General features: G+C 46.3%; 1 protein-coding gene and 1 pseudogene across 1 annotated transcript; both read right to left on the bottom strand.

The window, feature by feature from the left end:
- Positions 1-7,043: 7,043 nt before the first annotated feature.
- Positions 7,044-10,790, bottom strand: RASL11B (RAS-like, family 11, member B). The gene is made up of 4 exons (XM_008573834.1): positions 10,466-10,790; positions 9,778-9,834; positions 8,692-8,768; positions 7,044-7,888 (listed from the first exon to the last, which is right to left on the bottom strand). Exons 1-4 carry the CDS (start codon positions 10,605-10,607, stop codon positions 7,418-7,420), a joined length of 747 nt encoding a protein of 248 aa, XP_008572056.1. The 5' UTR covers positions 10,608-10,790; the 3' UTR covers positions 7,044-7,417.
- The window catches only part of LOC103591399, a 55,536-nt pseudogene continuing 47,856 nt past the window's right edge, over positions 10,764-18,443 (bottom strand).

Here is an 18,443-nt window from a genome sequence, read left to right as displayed (position 1 = left end):
ATCCCGTTGCCGGTCCCGGTCCGGTGCAGGGGCAACACCGAGGGTTGCGATCCCGTTGCCGGTCCCGGTCCGGTATGGGGGCAACACTGAGGGTTGCGATCCGTTGCCAGACACGGAAAAAAGACAAAAAAAAAAAGAATATTCAAAATCTTCTAATCTGAAATGAAAAAAGGAGGAATTATTAATTGTAAATGTTATCATTAAACAGTTATGTCCTGAAAATGCTCACAATACTGCATTAAACGTGGCCAAAGGTGGTCGCAGAGTGGTGGGGAGAAGTGTCAAAGGTTTGGTTTATAATCATTTTTTTCCATCTCGTGCACTCACTGATTGGAGGAACTGAGCTAGACAAGTAGTCAGGCAGTAGAGGGCTTTGGAGAAGAGGCGACTGGAAGCACCTTGTGGCAATCGGAGTTTGGCTTAAATAAGAAGGTAGGAGGCACAGGACAGAGCACTACTCCTTTTAAAGTCTTAAATTTGAATAAGGAAGAAAATGGCAATAGTCCAAAAGAAATTATAATTAACGCAGAGATCACTATTTTCTAAAATAAAAAAAATTGAAAGTAACCTGTGTGACTCAAATCTGTATTCATTCATTCTTTCATTTATTCCCAAACATTGAGTGAACACCTGGCACATTCCAGGCACTCTGCTATGTTCTGGGCCACTGTGATCAATGAGCCAAACATGTCCTTGACTCTGTGGCACTCACAGAATGAGCAGCTGGTGCTTCCCCTGAGGCTTAGGCCCTGTGCAAGTATCTACTGAAGGTTTAGTTGTAAACCGTGTGCCTACGTGCAAAGGAAATTTTCCGGAAATATGAAAACCGAACTGCTAACAAGTGGTCACCTCTTAAGGAGTATCAAACGGGAGGGCTGAGAAAAGGGAGGGGAGTCCCACTCTCGATACACTTCTCTGTTTCATTTTTTTCTTTTACAGTAAACATGTATTTGTGTATTACTTTTGTGACTTTAGTTGTATTTTTACAAGTTAATTTTTTATTTTAAAAAAGAATATTCAAAATCTTCTAATCTGAAATGAAAAAAGGAGGAATTATTAATTGTAAATGTTATCATTAAACAGTTATGTCCTGAAAATACTCACAATACTGCATTAAACGTGGCCAAAGGTGGTCGCAGAGTGGTGGGGAGAAGTGTCAAAAGTTTGGTTTATAATCATCTTTTTCCATCTCGTGCACTCACTGATTGGAGGAACTGAGCTAGACAAGTAGTCAGGCAGTAGAGGGCTTTGGAGAAGAGGCGACTGGAAACACCTTGTGGCAATCGGAGTTTGGCTTAAATAAGAAGGTAGGAGGCAAAGGACAGAGCACTACTCCTTGATTAGAAAGCAGGAACATAATAGAAATTCAGTATAATTCCTGCAAGGGGCCTTCAACAAATAAGGAAAAAGAGAGGGGCTCAGGAAACAGAGCACTGTGCCCAAGGCAGAGCCTCCTGAACCTCTCTGGTACTGCCATGTTCTGCACTCATTTCCTAGGCTTGGGAGGGGTGGGAGGAGAAACCAGTTACGCTCTCCGCCCACTGCAAGGAACAGTGGGTAGAACAGGGCTCCCAAGTCCTATCTGGCTTTAAGTCCCGTTTCCGCCACTCAAAGCTCATTGGCTCTCTCTAAGCCTCAGTGTCTACATCTGTAAGATACAGAAAATAATGGTGCCTGCGGGTCGCTGTAGAGCCATCCCTAAGACAGTGGCTAGTACGGGACTCCCAAGGAATGTGGGTTTTTACTGCTGAGGACACCAACGAAATTACCTCACAAAATTCAAAGTATCAACAGGAGAATATCAAATGAAGAGAAAATTTGGAGGCACTCCTGGGGTCCACAAGTAGAGAAAATGGAGGAGGAACAGCACTTTGATCTCACACTTTGAAGATAATATGGCCCAGAGGTCACGAGCAGTGTCTGGAGTCTGATCCAATGGCTGGATTTCCAATCCCACCTCTTCCACATGATAGTTCGCTTCTCCTGGTCTTAGTTGACCCTGAAATTGGATAATGATAGGACCCACCATTGGCTTTTGGTGAGAATTAAAAGATTTAATGCACGTAAAGCCCTTAGAACATGGCCATGGTTAAGCTCATTCAGAGCATGGGTCACCACGCTTGGTAATAGCATCTGGTGATTGCTCATGCTGGGCCATATGTCTGTAATAGAACTTTCCCCATCACTGATGTTAGCCACAAAGTAGTTGTGCGGAATCTGAGATTGACACCCTGATTTACCATTCTGACCTCATCCAATGTACCCATTCTAAAGGGATTACCCCCCACCACCACCCCTCCACCAGTTGTCAGCCACCTAAAGGTGAATTGAAAGGCTAAACTGAGTGGTCGTGCTGGTTTCTCCCATCTCAGGCCTGGGTATGAGTGTTTACCACCTAAACCCTGGCTGTGCAGAACCAAAACAAGCACATGCAAGTGCAAACCTTCTGCCAAGGACCTCACAGGCCACTCTTTATAAACATAATTGATAGAGGTGTAAATACTTTGTTGCAATTGACTTCTACCTCTATAAGCCCTCTTCTGGAGTTCACTTCCTGGCAAACACAGCAGACACAGCAAAGCATTTGGAAGTGCTCCAGAGCTGCATCAGCCAAATAAGTGTTGTCCCCAGAGGCCAGGGCCCATGCAAATGGCTCTGTTTAGGCCGCCCCTCCATTTCATTGGTATCCCAGTAACAAAGAATTCCATCCGGCCCCCCCCCAAGATCACTATTATTTATTTTACCCTGGATACCAGAAACAGAATCTCAACAACAAATAATCCAGTATTACAACTAAGGAAACTGCTCAATAGGCCCCCCCCCCAAGATCACTATTATTTATTTTACCCTGGATACCAGAAACAGAATCTCAACAACAAATAATCCAGTATTACAAATGTCTGGTGTCCTGCGTAAGAAACATCAAGAAACCCCATCTCTGTTTTAAAGGGAATTTAAAGAGACAAAACCAGATTATGGTGAGTTTGCAGAGTATTTGAGAAGGAAGCATGGGGGGTAGTGGCTGGGATCTTGCCATAATCAGCAATAAGCCTAATCCTGTTCTCTTCTCCAATTTAGGAGAGTAATAAGCACAATAAGAACTTTCTGGAAACTTCTGTCTTTAGACCTTAAAGGGAGTGCAGACAACATCAGTTTTCCCGGGTTATTTATCATAATCAGGCAAGCTCTATAATTCCTTTCAGGCCATTCCCCGAGGGACCTGTCTTGAGCTGTCCCCAGACACTGCTGGACTGTCCCTGTTTCCTCTCGTTGCAGTTACCCAACTGCCCATTTGTGAGGGATTTGCCCACAAGCTTGTTCATCTGCCCAAAAAAACACACTTGTTTTCTCCCTCTTGGAGTGTAAGATGAATGTCAAAATCCCATTTTTTATCAAAACGAGGGGTTCACTATAAATACACCCAGAGCTCCTCCACCTCAGGGTTAGGAGCGGGCTGGGCGGGTGGCCCGGCTGATCCATAGTGCCTTGTAGATGTCGGGGCTGTGGGAAGCCCAGGAAGGTCTGGAAGGTTTCGCCATCTCCGCTCACTGTGCAGTGCCTGGCCTGCTGCAGCGTTGAGAATGTTTTTGATTTGAGGCAGGGAGGAAACTCAAAAGCCAGACATCACGACAGACGTGGGTCTGGTTCTGAGACAGACGGGCTGCGCCTGGCCCCCTCCCTGCCTGGACGTCTTTATTGCTGAGCTGGGGCTGGAGGCCGCCAGCAGCCGGCTGATGGCAACAGCAGATGTGGCCGCGGTAGCAAGGGGGGCCTGGGGCCAGTGAGGAGCCACGAGTCCATGGTAGCAAAAGGAAGGTGGAGGACAGCAGGACAGGGAACACCGGCCAGGGCGGGGCGGGCGGGGCCCACAGAGGAAGGAGAGAACTCCCGGCGGGGCTCTACTGGGAGGGAAGCAGGAGTTGGGCTGTGGCACAGACAGGCCTGGGGTGGAGTCCTGGACCTGCCACGGAGGAGCTGGGCCAGCTGCTTAATTCTGCTGAGCCTCCCTTTTCCTTTGGTGTAGGAGAGACTAAGGTGGATTGTGGAGTTGCTGTGGGAAATGTCAGTTACTCCAAACACCTCCAACACTGCCTGGCACTGTTTCAGCAAGTAGAAACAACAATGGTTACTACCTGTGTGGTGTGACCCTCAGCAGTAATTTAATCTCTCTGAGCCTCAGTTTCCTCATCTTTAATATGAAAGCGATATGATATTATTACCTTTCTCACAGGATTCTTCCAAAGATTAAAGGAGATAATACAATCTGGCACAATAAATTCTGATTCCTTCCTACTCTCTACTCCCCTGCACCTCAGACATGTCCACATTGCTGCCTTCCCTTACCCTGGTGGCAAAGGAGGCTTCCCCTACCGAGGTGCCAGATGGTTGTAGTTAAGAAATTAAAAAATGAAAACGAAAATGGGGATTAAGTGAAGAGATACTAATAATGAAAGAGATGAGCAAAAGTAATGAAACATGAAGCTACATTTGCAAGAAGAAAACATGGTGTATTCCACAGCTATCAATAGTCAAGTCAGCCTGAGACAGTGGACAGAACTGGAACTTGGGTGGTTTCCAGCCGGGACTTTGTCTCTCTGTCTCCCTCTGTCTCTGCCTGTGTGTGTGTCTCTCTCTGTCTCAGTCTCTCTTCTCTCCGCCTCCCCTCCCCACCCCCAGGGACTTGAACAAACCACTTTATCCCTCTGCTGGACTAGAGCTCTGAGACCCCTTCCAGCATGACTGTCTCAGGGGAAGTATGAGAGACGGAGCTCAGCGCAGGCTGAGGAAATGAGGGCGGTTGCTAGTGTGGCAGGCATGGCTCAGCGGGGCAGGAGGAGCCTGCGAGGGATCTGCAGATGGAGACGACAGGCAAGCAGTGGACAGCAGTAAATGGAAGCACAGCAGCTCCCAGCACCCTTGCAGCACGCAGCTGCCCGCAGGAGAACTCATCTTCTTTTCCATAACATGGGTAGAGACCACTGGTAAGTATATAAAGATTCACTCACTGGAAGTTGTTAACACAGCCACACAGGATGGATGGAAATAAGAGTAGCATCTAGTTGGAGTTACTTGCCACTGCCCTAGAATGAGAGACTGAGCCCAGCACAGGGGTGGCTCTGCCACCTAGGAGCCGGGCCAGAGTCTCAAGTTAGCACCCTTGCCCTCCCTGCCTCCAGCACACACACCCTTCTCAGAGGCAGGTTAGGCTTGAAGTGTAGAAAATTACCCTGCACATAAGGAGGGTTTGGGGCACCAGCAGAAGCCCTGTCAAGAGCAGTCAGGATATTTACCCGTGGGAAAACAGAGTTGAAGTCCTGGCACTCTATCTGTTTTTCTCATCTGTAAAATGGTGTTAATACCTCCCCCACTCTCCTCACTGGGTTATCCTGAGGATTAGACAACACCAGGGATGTGAAAGCACTACTCAAACAAATATAAGGTGTGATTATTTGCCTGTAAAGATGGTGACTCACTTAGCTTGCATGAAAGGTCTTCCAGGCCCAGATGGAAGCAGATGAGAGGCCTGGCAGTTTAGCACATACATTGTGGTGAAAGCTCCCTGGGAGTGGCTCCTGACAGCTCTAGATCAATGGCTGTGAGCTTCTGCAATGAAAATAAAGTGGGTTTTTGAAAGCAGCATACCCAAAGAAAGGTTTGCCAAATAAAGCACGTATAGAGAGGCAGTAATCTTGTGTAAAAGCATTAATACCCTCAAGGCTTTGCTGAGAGAGATGTGTAGCCAGATCCTGGAGGACCACAAAGGAAATGAATAGGAGATATGCTATTCTCAAATATAAAGAAGTAAATGACAATTTACAAGTTACCTGTTTCCTCTCCTGTAAAGTAGGAATAATAGAATGCACCTCGTTGGTTTGTTGTGAGTCTTAAGAGGTAACCTCTGGAAGACATACTGCTTTACTCAACATGCCCCATAAATACAAGAATACTAAGTAATAGCTTCTCTAATGGGCAAAAGGTTAACATTTCCATAAAGTCCAAGTCAGAGGTCTGTTCTTTGAAAATGATATTTATTGTACATAAAATAAATTAATTACACTTTAAGCCAAAGCATGAGTGGCTTTTTAAAGTGCATCTGTGTAGGGGATTTGGCGGGTAGCCCCTGCATCTGTTCACTCTCTAGAAGATAGCGTTCTTGTATTTTAGCCACCCAGAGGCACGACTCAGCCAGGTATAAGAAGCAACCCAGTGTCATTGCCGTGAGCCATTTACACAAATCACACCAAAATCAATTGACACAGTTTTTTCTGTACCTGATGCACACAAAAACTACACAGTCTCACAATTAGTCCACGTCTGGGGTTGAAGAGTTTGAGAGACAAGCATTCAACACATCCCCAACTAAGCATACCCATCATGTCAGGAGGAACCAGCGCCTTCCTGCAGACCATGCAAACTTACAAATGTCTGTATACATAATATTTTGGCCCACAAACTTGACCTTTTGGCGGCGGGTGGTGGGGATATTTTCCTTGTTAAAGAAAGAAATCTGGGTATCCTTCAGGTTAGGAAGGCATTCTATAAGGAATCATGTTCCAGAGATGCAAATCACACTAAGACAAAAGCAATTCTTCCTCTTGGGGGGGGTTTTTACATATGTGTCTTTGGCATTAAAAACCAACCGTCTAGGTATAGTCTCCAAATACTTGGAATCACTTTTACATTGAGGAAAGTTACTCTATAGACAAAAGAGTCATGCTAATGTTTTTTTTTTTTTTTTTTTTTCTTCTGATCTGGGCAGTTATCCAGGTTTAAATGCTTCCAGCTCCTATCTTTACTTCCCCAGACTTACTGTCTAGCCAGTTAATTTCCCATTTTGTGCAACTACAAAGTCTCTCTGCATGGAGTTCTCTGCAGGTCAATTTTCCACTTGAGTGTGGTGAGCAGCACTGTTATTTATTCCAACTCTGTGCAGCTGGATCAACATATTATCAAGAAAGCTGAGGTGTGTGGGGATATAACTTGGGGGGGGGGGGGGAGGAAAAGAAAGAAGGGGCGGGAGGAGAAAAAAAAGAAAGCCTGTGAATGCTTAATCTGTTCTTTCATTCCCACCATAAATCACATCAATATATTTGGAGAAACTACAACTGACTATCATTTACAAGGTAGGTAAGAACAAAAACCAAAGCGATTATGCCCCCTTCCCCACTCCAAAGGAAAAGACAGAGAGTACATTTCACATATTCAGGGAGTGGCTCAGTGGCCTAGTTCAAGCCTCTTCAATTCTGTCCCCCTGCTCAGAACAGCACTTTTCTGCAGCAGTTCCATGGGCCCTCCTGGCCCCTCTGCTCCAGCCCTTGCTAGAACCATGAATTACTGCCAACATTCAATGTTCCTGCACTGGAAGAACCTCAGGCCCTCCTCCTAGGAAGACCAAACCCCCTTGAGTGCGCCTGCTTCAGACAGAGGTGACAGTCCTCACTTTGGCAGAGAGAGCTTGCTTGAACCTCCTCTTCAGGTCCTGCATGTTGGGTGACTTGGGCCTGGGAATTAGGGAAGTTCTCCGCTTCTCGGGTGTGCTGTTGGGCTGCTGCTTGTGACTCACTTCTTTGCACAGGACATGGAAAGCGTTGTAGACATCGTTGTAATTTTCACTGACAGACACTTCATAGAACAAGCAGCCCAACATGCTGGCCAGCTGCAGTCCAAGCTGAGGGTCAACCTGCTTGACGTGCAGCAGGTCAGCTTTGTTTGCCACAACCACCACAGGCAGCCGGGTGCCCAGGTGTAGCTGCAGGACATGCTGGTGGAGCTGGCCAATGAGTTCATAGCTCTTGTAGTCAGTGATGGAGAAAACGATCACTACAGCATCTGCCCAGCGAATGCACCGATTCAGCTGTTCGTTGCAGCTCAAGCTGTTCTCGTGGACCTGAAAGAGAGGGGTGATGGCATGGTGAATGGCAGTGAGTGCCGCTAACAGCCCTGGCTTGGCTGGATACCGAATTCAAAAGAGCCCTTCACAGTAACACTGGATTGCAGGCCATAAACAAGTTATATCCCCACACACCTCAGCTTTCTTGATAATATGTTGATCCAGCTGCACAGAGTTGGAATAAATAACAGTGCTGCTCACCACACTCAAGTGGAAAATTGACCTGCAGAGAACTCCATGCAGAGAGACTTTGTAGTTGCACAAAATGGGAAATTAACTGGCTAGACAGTAAGTCTGGGGAAGTAAAGATAGGAGCTGGAAGCATTTAAACCTGGATAACTGCCCAGATCAGAAGAAAAAAAAAAAAAAAAAAAAAAACATTAGCATGACTCTTTTGTCTATAGAGTAACTTTCCTCAATGTAAAAGTGATTCCAAGTATTTGGAGACTATACCTAGACGGTTGGTTTTTAATGCCAAAGACACATATGTAAAAACTGACCTTTTTAACCATAGCAAAGAAACTGCCATTTTCAAGTGTGTTTGGTTTGGTCTTTCCTGCTGTGTTGAGTCCTTCTAAGGCAAGATTTCTTGGCTTCTTAGCCAAATCTCCTGAAGTAAGCCAGGCTAAGCCTGACCAACAGCCAGATACAATTGAGGTGTCAAACAACATATAAAAGTCTAGACTTGACTCTCCAAATTTCTCGCCTCCTTCAGAATGAGGTACTTGAAGAACAACTGAACAATTCCACAGCCAAGCAGGCTCCCCTCTGAGCCGGGCACATATCTGAAAGCATCTCACCTGAATACCTGGAGTGTCTTGAACCTGAATAGCCAGGGTTTCACCTTCTATCTGGACTTGTCTGGTATAGAGATTACCTAAAAGGCAAAGAGAATAGATTATGTTCTTTTGTACAACCTTTAAAACATTGTGGGGTTTTTTTGTTAAGTTGGAAAAAAAAATGAATCCTGCACCAATGCACAAAAGGAAGCTATAGTTTATTTAATGGGCTTACTACCAATTTTTTAAAAAACCAACAGCAATTTTAACCCCATGTTAGTAGATTTATTACTAAAACCAGGGCAAAGTTTGCAAGTATTTTGGAAACTTATTTGTCCATTTTAAAAGGAGTTTACATTTCTAGAGTATTTCCTTGAAGCAAATTTTCTTACTCAGCATGTTTGGACTTTGTTTTATTTTAGCACTTAATCATTCTTTGACCAAGGCTACCATGACTTATCTTGAAATGGCTTATATAGTTCATTTCAAATAATCCCCAACAGGTACTTCATACGATGTACAGATTTAAGCAGTTTGTTAACAGAGCATAGGTAGAAAGCCCTTAAGTTTCCCCAGTGGCTATCCTTAATCATAGTGATTGAAATACTTGTCCTCTCATTTATTCAGGAACTCTCCTAAATTCTACTATCTGGTTATTTTTCCTTGTTAAGAAAAGAGAACTTTAGGTTTACAACTGCTCTCCTTTGGCCTTTGCTTTAAAAGGTCACCTCTAAAAGTCAGCCAGCAGAGAGGGAGAGGGGTTGGGGGAGGAGCTGGCGTCTTTTTTTATGACTTTTGCAGGAGTGTTTCGAAGGGAGAAGCTCTTGAGTACAAAGGGTGTTTCCAACTGGGGTCCCTATAGTTAAAACATACCAAGGGGAATACTTTCGGGCACTTGATAAAATGATGAATGGGCTTGGAATGGAATGAGGCCAGATGGCAGTTATGGGAGGGAGGTGGGGAAGCATGGAAGGGCATGTAAAGTTGGAAGTGGCGGGATCCTGATGCTCATACTGTCCTCTGAAGGACCTGCCTGGAAGACACTGAAAAATGGGAACGCAGTACTCCTGCAGACGGACAGCATGTTCCTCAAATGCATCTCCTCACCTGCATTTCTCTCATAGTCCCCGATGAATCGTTTGGTGAGGAACCGGACCACCAGAGCTGCGGGTCAGAAAAGGGAAGGGAACGAGGTTAGCCCTGGAAGTTAGATTGGTCTCTACCCACCCCCAGCCTGGAAAACAACTCTCCCAAAGAAAACCATAGACAGCAACCAAGTGAAATTCCTCCCCTGCAGCTCCTTGACCCTTCTTCCAGACACAACGGAGGGGCTAGAGGGCAGCGTGAGTTATGACTCTGTCCAGCTGGGAGGGTCGTTTGGCTCACGCTCTCCTCTGAGCCCGGCTGAGCCACACCTGAAGCCTTCCAGCAGACAGACGTCTTCCAAACCCTAAAGACCCCCAGGAGGGGTTACGTTCACTAACCCCCCTTTCTGTGCCAGGAGAAACCCCCTGAGGCTCAAAACCCCCAAAATTCTAATCTCAGGTGTGCCGGTGGTGCTGGAAAGTCACCCGACCATTCTGGACCCCAGTTTCCCTCACCTGTTGAAGCAGGGGGTGGAAGCGATGACGGCTACGGTCCCTCCCGAGGGAGGCAGCGGACCTTTAGGAGGGGGTTGAGCGGTCCAGCTGCAGCTCCCACGTCTCCCACGCCTCGTTTATCCGCAACTCCCAGCGGGGGTCGCTCACATCCAGCCCCAGAGCTAAACGGGACCCCGCCGAGCGCGAGGACTCACCGGTCTTGCCCACGCCGCTGGCGCCCACCACGGCGATCTTGACCAGGCGACGGCCCGCGGCCCCCAGGCAGCAATCGGCGGCGGCAGCGCTGCCCGGGGCAGGGTACTCGGCGATGGTGCACATGTTCTGAATGAGGCGCATCGCCGCTCCGGCCGGGGCTGCACCGCGCGGGACGGGTCGTGCGGGACGGAGGCAGCTCGCGCTGCGCGGGAGCGGGCTGTAGGACCGGGATGGGGGACTCCGCGGTATTAAAAGTCAATAATAATATGCACGGGAGCGGCCGGGCGCTGCAGCTCGTTAGGGCTCAGGCTCCAGGCCGGGACTGCACCCCGGCAGCGTGCGCGCTGTTTTGTCCGGGCTCGACCCCGCCCCCGCCTCCTGCAGCCAATCCCGGCGGGCCCTGAGCGAGGCCCCGCCCCCGGCGCCACTCCGCGCGCGCTGCGCCCCCTGGGGCTCCCGGAGCCGGCGCTTGGCCCAGCGAGGGGCGGGCAAAGTGGGGCAGGCGGCGGAGGGGAGCAACGTGCGGGCCGGGCCACGGCCGCCGACGGCGGGCACGGGGCAGATGCTGTGGCTGCGGGGTTGGGGGCGTCTCGGGTTCCGGGACGTAGGCTTGGCCGGGGGCCGCGTGGGGACGCCTACCTGCCGGCCCGAGCCGCCCAAAAACAGTTCCCGGGCAAATGTCCCCGCCCGGTCCCCCCAGTCCACCGCCCTCCCTCGGGGAACCTGCTGGGGGGCTGCCTCGAGGGCCTGAAGCGCCCGTTCCACTGCCCGGCTTCGTGCCTGGGCCCTTATAATTTGGGGTGATAGCACTGACTTGGGTGCATGCGGGGTGGCATCCCGGATCATAGGTTTGGCTACAATTGCAATCATTAATAAAGACCCCATCCCACTCTCCCCCATTCTCCCCCCAAAATGTGACATTTGACTGTGGGGCAAAACAATAGCACCCACTTCGCTCTAGACCCACGTTCTCTGGCTCTTTACCACAGCGCAGGCTCCAGCGAGCACACGCTGTCAGGCGCATGCACAGCACACCCAGAGGCAAACCAGGAGTAATTATAGAGCAAGTCACACCTCCTCCCAGAGCTACGAAGTGGAAAGAAAACAGCTACCGCAGCTACGGTGTCTGTGATATTGACTGGATTGGGCGGTAGCAACCTGAAAGGGCCTGCGCTTAGTCTCGGGTCATGAGGAACCACAGGAGTTAGTTAAGCGACTTGACGCCGAGGAGGATGTGGGCCATGCACTCATAAAATCCCAAGCTCCGCCCCTACATTTCTCATCAGGGAAATGCATCTTCATCGGCAGGCCAAATTCCTCCTCCAACCTGGAACTGAAGGCAAAATATGTCACCAGATACTCGGGCTGACCACTCCCCTGTCCCCATACCATCCCCCACCCCAACTCTTCCAAGCTTGTGGGCCCCCAAATGTCCCAGAGGCTTTTATGCTGGAGTATATGATGACAAATTCAGTGGCTTTGTGTCCACATCCACATGAAAGGTTGAGATGTAAAAGTAAAATAAACCAATTTCCTTATCTGTACATGTCAGGCATCTAGTTTAACTCCCCCTTTTACCCTGGACTTAACTGACCAGAAATTTGAGAGAATTTATTTATGATCCTGACGCAGTTCAGACTCTGAGATGAGCCCTCTTGTCTATAACGGTTTAGGTGTTTGCAGGAATTCAAGAGGAAATAGGTAATCTCAGGCTGCTGTAGTAGCAAGTCTTCGAGGATGGGGAACTTAATCAGCAAGGCCCACAGCCTTCACAGTAAACAGAGTACAAGATTGACTTCTAGGGAGATCATTAGAATGATGTGATTTCAGCCTTTCAGGAAGAAAAAGAGCATTTCCCATATGCACCATGTCTTTCTGCATGGTTTAAATCAAACTTGGGTTCTGCTGTTCTATAAAGTCAAACTTAGCAAATTTGATAAGTACAGGTAACCATGTACTTTTTAACCCCTCCCCCTCCAAAAAAAGCTGCAATTCTGTCATGCTTACATGGTAAAATAATCATGAGTCCAAAGTATTTCTTAACTGCTTTTTACACCCACACGCGCACGCACACACACACACACGACAAAAGTCGTCAAGGAGAATTTTGCTTTGAGTCATTTTAGCTTCTGGAGCTTGATTTTCATTACCATGAGCCCACACCAAACCTATGATTTTTCTGTCTGCAACACAAAGGCTGAATTTGGTATTCTTATTTTAGGTCTAAATGATCTGGCTATGTTTTAAAGAACACAGAAAAGAAAGAAACAAGAGAAAGATGGAGAAAGGAAAAGAGAGCTATTCAAACTCCGAACATCTAACATAGTCCACCCTACCCGACCTACCTCAGATGATGATGACACTGAGAGTTACCCCTTCTTGGAAATTCATAGAATTAATAAAAAGGAAGGAGACAGGGCAGGAAAAGTGATGTATATTGAGGACTTATTTTATCTCAGGCTGTGGGCAAAGGATTTTGCATAAAACAAAATTTTACCTTCACAACCGTCCTAAGAGATAGGTATTATCATAACTTCGTGTTGCAGTTGTCTACCGCTGCTTGGTAAACCACCCCAGACCTTAGTGGCTCACAGTTCTGTGTTGACTGGGCTCACCTGGGTGGTTCTGGCCCGGGGTCTCTCACGTTGTTGCAGTCAGATGGTGGCCAGGGCTGGCATCACCTGAAGTCCGGGCTGATAATCCAAGATGGCTTCTTCGCTCACATGTCTGCGTTCCAGCTGGAATGGCTGGACCAGCAGGGACTACATCTAAGGCTCCTTCACGGCATAGTGACTGACTTCCCTGTCAGGGGGCATTCTAAGACAGGAAGTGGAAGCTGCCACGGTGTCTCTTAAGGCCGGTGTGTGGAAATTGGCACAGCCCTGCTTCTGCCATGTTCTATTCGTCAAGCAGTCACAGAGCCCACCCAGATTAAAGGGTTAGGGACAGGGACATCAATCCCACCTCTAGATGCAAACAGTGTCAAAGAATTTGTGGCCAACTTTAATCCCCCACACTTCATGAGAAATGTTTCAAATGAGAAAACAAAGTGTCCGGTTAAAAACCTCCTCCAAGGTCACATATTTTATAAGGGACAGAATCAAAATCTGAAAAGGATCAATAACATTTCTGGTAGCCAGGATGTTCACAATGAAATGGTATCCTATGGTGCAATGCTACAAAGTTGTTTGAACTTTTCTTTCTCTGTCTCTGTGTCTCTGTCTCTGTCTCTGTCTTTCTCTTTGGTCAAGCTGAAAGACATGAGGATGGGAGATTGAAATAGACACTTAGGGATGAAAGAAAGAAATATTTTGCCATATTTCAATTTTGCCTCAGCATCTGGAGTTTTTATCACCTCTTTTGATCTTCAGAGCTGATCTTTGATCTGAGAGTTTCTAGAGACAATTCAGTCTCTGGAAGCCCAGAATATAAATTCAACACATATTTATTGAACATCTGGGCCTGGGTATACCAGGCACTGTGCTGGGTCTTGGGTCTACACTGGCAAACAAGAGAGACACCATCTTCGCCCTCACTGAAGTTACATCTAGAATGGGCGACAGAGAAGTGAACAAGCAATTTCAACACACTGAAAAAATGCTTTGATAGCAGAAATTCAGGAGTTATAGGAGCACACAGTAGGACTAAAAACCTGGATCGTGGTAGTCAAGGAAGAATGTGTAAAAGTTAGAGTGGCTGAGGAGTCGGAATGTTTGTGTGTCATATACAAGCATGTTGTATGTCTGTGCATGTATGTAGGAGCATGAAGTGGAGGCTAGAAGGTGGAAGGGCTGAGGTGGTTAGTTTGCAGAGGGAACAGCATTTGCCAGTAGACAGTAGGTGCTTAATAAATATTCATGGACTGTGAATAAAAGGATGAAAGCAAAAGCCTTCCACTGAGAGAATTAATTCAAGAAACAGAGAATAGTTCCCGAAGGGTGAGCAGAGACAAAAGTTCTGGTGATGTCTAAGGAGGGGCACACATATTGATGAAATAAGCCCAAGAAGTTGCTGTGGTCCTTCCTTCTTCCATGGGAACATGCCCCATGGAAGCCCAATGAACTGCTTATCTGCCCATGTCACCAAGGGTTGCTCCCAAATTGGCCCCCTCTGAACATCTAGGCCTTGGGAAAGAACCAAACTTTTTTTTTAAGACTTGTGTCAATTCTGCCTGTTTGGATCCAATAAATAGATGCTTCTTTAGCTATTTTAAGCAGAAACTGACTTAAGACAGGGAATTGCCTGCTTTTGATGTTGTTGGAAGGGCTACAGTAGTTGGCTCTAGGTTGGGCCTGCAGAAATGACTCCCAGAGCAGTGCTGCAGGACTAGCCTACCCAGGAGTTGCTACCACTTCCATGATCAGGGGAGTCCATTAGCTGCCTCTACTGCTGTCTCTCTAAACCCACAAAGCTAGAAAATGGATGTTGGAAAGTTGCTGCAGAAAAGCCCAATGTCTCCACAATAGTCCTTGGCCACAGAAAGCAACCACAAAGCAAAGAGATGCCTTTCTCCCTGGTTCTGCCTTGCGAGTCTTCTCTGAGCACATCTAATTAATGAAATTAATTTGTATCCACTACTCTAGCTGCAAGGGAGTCTGGGGAATGTTGTATTTAGCTTTCTAGTCTTGGCAATGCATGAAGACACACTAGAAATGGATAGAAAGGAAGCTGAGTTGGAGCCCACCAATTCCTCCACACCTCTCCAGCAGCCCCAAAACATGAAGGCCCAGAAAAGGACAGATCATGCCACACCAGCATTTAATTTTCAATTATAAAAGAGTATAATAAGGTTCTTTTTGAATTGATTGTGTTGAGAACATGTTCAAGAACACTATTTTCATTGCTTTTATGTAATATGTATTGACACTCATCTCTGCTTTTTGAACTGTTTTCCCACAGTCCAGCACAGGGAACATCTATTTTGACTTCACTTACCCATAATCCTTTTACTTTCTTTTAGTAAGAGCACCCCAATTTCCCTATGAAAATCTCCTCTAGTCCACTTTCAAGTTGTTCAGGTGGTGGTGGTGGGTGATCCCAATCTCTAATCCCAGGGGTGGGTGCCAGTCAGCCACAGAGATTTGTTCATAACTGGGCCATGAAGTTCCTCCCTGAGAGTTTTGCTGGGAAAGGATGCTTTGCCTGCACTAGTGTTAATCAGTGGTAGAAAGTGAGCCCACAGCTCTAGGCAGCCATCATGGCCACTTGTGGGGGAGTCCACCTGAGAATGAAGCCAACCCCAAAGAAAGAAAAGTTGAGAGGCAGAGGGAGCCAGGACCCTGATGGTATCTTTTCTGGCCCTGCATTTAGTCATGTCTGAACATCCAGATGTATCCCCAGTTACAGGAGTCAATACAGTCCCTTTTTAGTTTTGGCTGGCTTGCACTGGATCTCTGAACAAACCCTCATCCATCCTGGATTTAGTTTTGGCTGGCTTGCACTGGATCTCTGAACAAAACCCTCATCCTTGCACTGGATTTGTCCTGAACAAACCCTCATCCATCCTGCTTGCATGGAGTCATGTCTCCACATGTGGCACACTGAGATTGACCCCTAACACCAGCACCATCGCTCTCTGAGAATTCTGAAGCTCAGCCATTCCTTCCTCACTAGAAATCACAGCTATCAGGCAGTCACTTTCTTTTTATTTCCCCTTTGTGGACACCCTATCAGTGCTATCCTGCAATCTATAGAAACTAACATATGATTGAAAAAGACATTAGTACATCCACACAATGGAATATTATTCAGCACTAAGAAGAAATGAGCTATCAAGCCATGAAAAGACATCGAGAAAACATAAATGCATATTACTAGGTGAAACAAGCCAGTCTGAAAAAGCTACATAGTGTATGATTCCGACCATATGACACGCTGCAAATGATGAAATTATGAAGACAGTAAAAGGATCAGTGGTTGCCAAGGGTTAGCAGGGAGGGAGGGAAGAACAGGTGGAGCACAGAGGATTTTGAGGGCAGTGAAATTATTCCGTGTGATACTATAACGGTAGATACACATCATTATACATTTGTACATAGAATGTACACCCTAGTGTCAGCTATGGACTTTGGGTGATAGTGATGTGTCCATGTAGGTTCATCAGTTGTAACATATGTACCACTCTGGTGGGGGATGCTAATAATAGGGGAGGCTGCAGGGGGTGGGGGTGGAGCAGGAGGATATATGCGAATTCTCTGTACCTTTTGCTCAATTTTCCTGTGAACCTGAAACTGTTCTAAACAATAAAGTCTGTTTTTTTAGAAAATGGACATTATAGGACATCTAGTCCAACACCTCCTCTGAGTTTTCTAATCACTCTTACAATATACCTGCTAAGAAACTGTCCAACCTAATCTAGAATCCTTCCTGTGATGGGAACTCCCTACCATCCACAGCAGTACATTTGTACTGAGTGAATATCTCCTCTCCTACAGCCTCCTTCCAGAAGACAGACTTTGGCACGCTCACCAGCTTTCCACTGTCCCACTGGTTCTTTGCCTTTCACAGCAGTTTGGAAAGAACTGCTGAGGACAAAAGAAAGGTGGCTGCCTGCAACATGGGATTATAAAGGAACTGCAAACATGGGGGTGGCATGCTTCTTGCATCTGTGTGGAGGACGACTTGTAATAAGATTTTTTAACATTCAATTTTAAAAACTAAAGAGAACCATGGCTCAGAAACAGCCTCTGAATTAAAGAGGGGAGGAAATTTATTTTGAGCTGCTTATTTTCTAAGAGATCTCCGAGTGTGGAACTAGGGACAGGAGAGATATATAACTAAGCATCCAGGGACTCCATGCAATGTGCATTAGGTATCTTGTAGTCCTGTGCATTCCACTAGAGAGCTGTGCTGGTACATAGTAGGCGCTCAGTGGTTTTTTGCTGTTTTTGTTTTTGATTTGTTTTTGTCAGCCAGAATCACTAGATTTAACAAGCAAAGTAGGAGGGAAGGCAGATTAGAGGTCAATTAAATAAAAAGGACACACACACACACACACACACACACACACACATACATCTCTTGCCATTAGGAAGATCAACTCTAGACTAGCACACTTTAAGAAAAGTGAGATCTTTAAGTTCCAGGAGGGAGAGGATGGGCCTCCAGTGGGCCTTCCCTCCCCCTCCCACATACCTTGGCTGGTTTCTATGGTAGCAAAATGGCCCACATCCCCCCTTCCATGCTCTGGAAGAAAGAAGAACTAGTGTTCTACAGTTAGATTCCCCTACGACTCAATCAGATCCAATCTTTCTTATTCTGGAAGGTTTCTCCACCTACTTTCTCTATTTCAATGTAATATATAAACAAAAGGTGAAAATAATTCTTTTTTCATTTAGGGCAAAATCTGGGACTTTCCTCTGCTCTCCAGTGATTTGAGTCTTAATAGCCAAAGTCATTTTTCTGGGAACATGGGACACCTATTTGATAAGCGATTTGATGACAATAGCTCAGGATAAATTCAAGTTTTTAACTTTACTGGGAACAACTTGTGAATTTCTAGTGTGTTTTCATTGGGAGTAGGAAAAATCTCTGTGCCCATTTTCCCAAAACCTTTGGAACATTAAACGACATTAGGAACTGACATTATTATTAATAAAGCCATTGTTAGTTGTTCTCTTAGTTAAATGAAAGGTCTAATAATATTTCAAATTGATAGTGACAATGTTCTTTTGGACCATTTTCTTCCTTTTTCTAGTGGGAAGAATCCTACAAGCATGTTCATCTAGCCCTTCTGTCTCTAACCCATCGTTTGTCCAGAAAATAAAGGAGCAGGAAGAAAGAGTATCAGCCTTGATCCCACAGGAGTGAGTACTCTTGGGATATTTGGCAAGATTTTGTGATCAGAAGATATGCACAAGCAGAAAAGGTTTAGAGAGATTCAGACAATCGAACCAATTGTTTAACAGACCCCTTTGGTTTCAAATTCCTAAGTAGATGGGACACTCCTAATATTTGCCCTCTAACTGCCCTTGGGAG

The sequence above is a fragment of the Galeopterus variegatus genome, unplaced genomic scaffold, assembly GCF_000696425.1.
Source record: "Galeopterus variegatus unplaced genomic scaffold, G_variegatus-3.0.2 Scaffold969, whole genome shotgun sequence".
NCBI classification, from domain to species: domain Eukaryota; kingdom Metazoa; phylum Chordata; class Mammalia; order Dermoptera; family Cynocephalidae; genus Galeopterus; species Galeopterus variegatus.
This window is presented reverse-complemented; position numbering and strand designations above follow the sequence as displayed.

Coding starts and splice junctions, on each gene's coding strand:
- RASL11B (XM_008573834.1), bottom strand. CDS start 10,607: ATGCGCCTCATTCAGAACATGTGCACCATCGCCGAGTACCCTGCCCCG. Junction 9,835..10,465: donor CAGCGGCGTGGGCAAGACCG/GTGAGTCCTCGC, acceptor TCTGACCCGCAG/CTCTGGTGGTCCGGTTCCTC. Junction 8,769..9,777: donor GGACTATGAGAGAAATGCAG/GTGAGGAGATGC, acceptor TTTGCCTTTTAG/GTAATCTCTATACCAGACAA.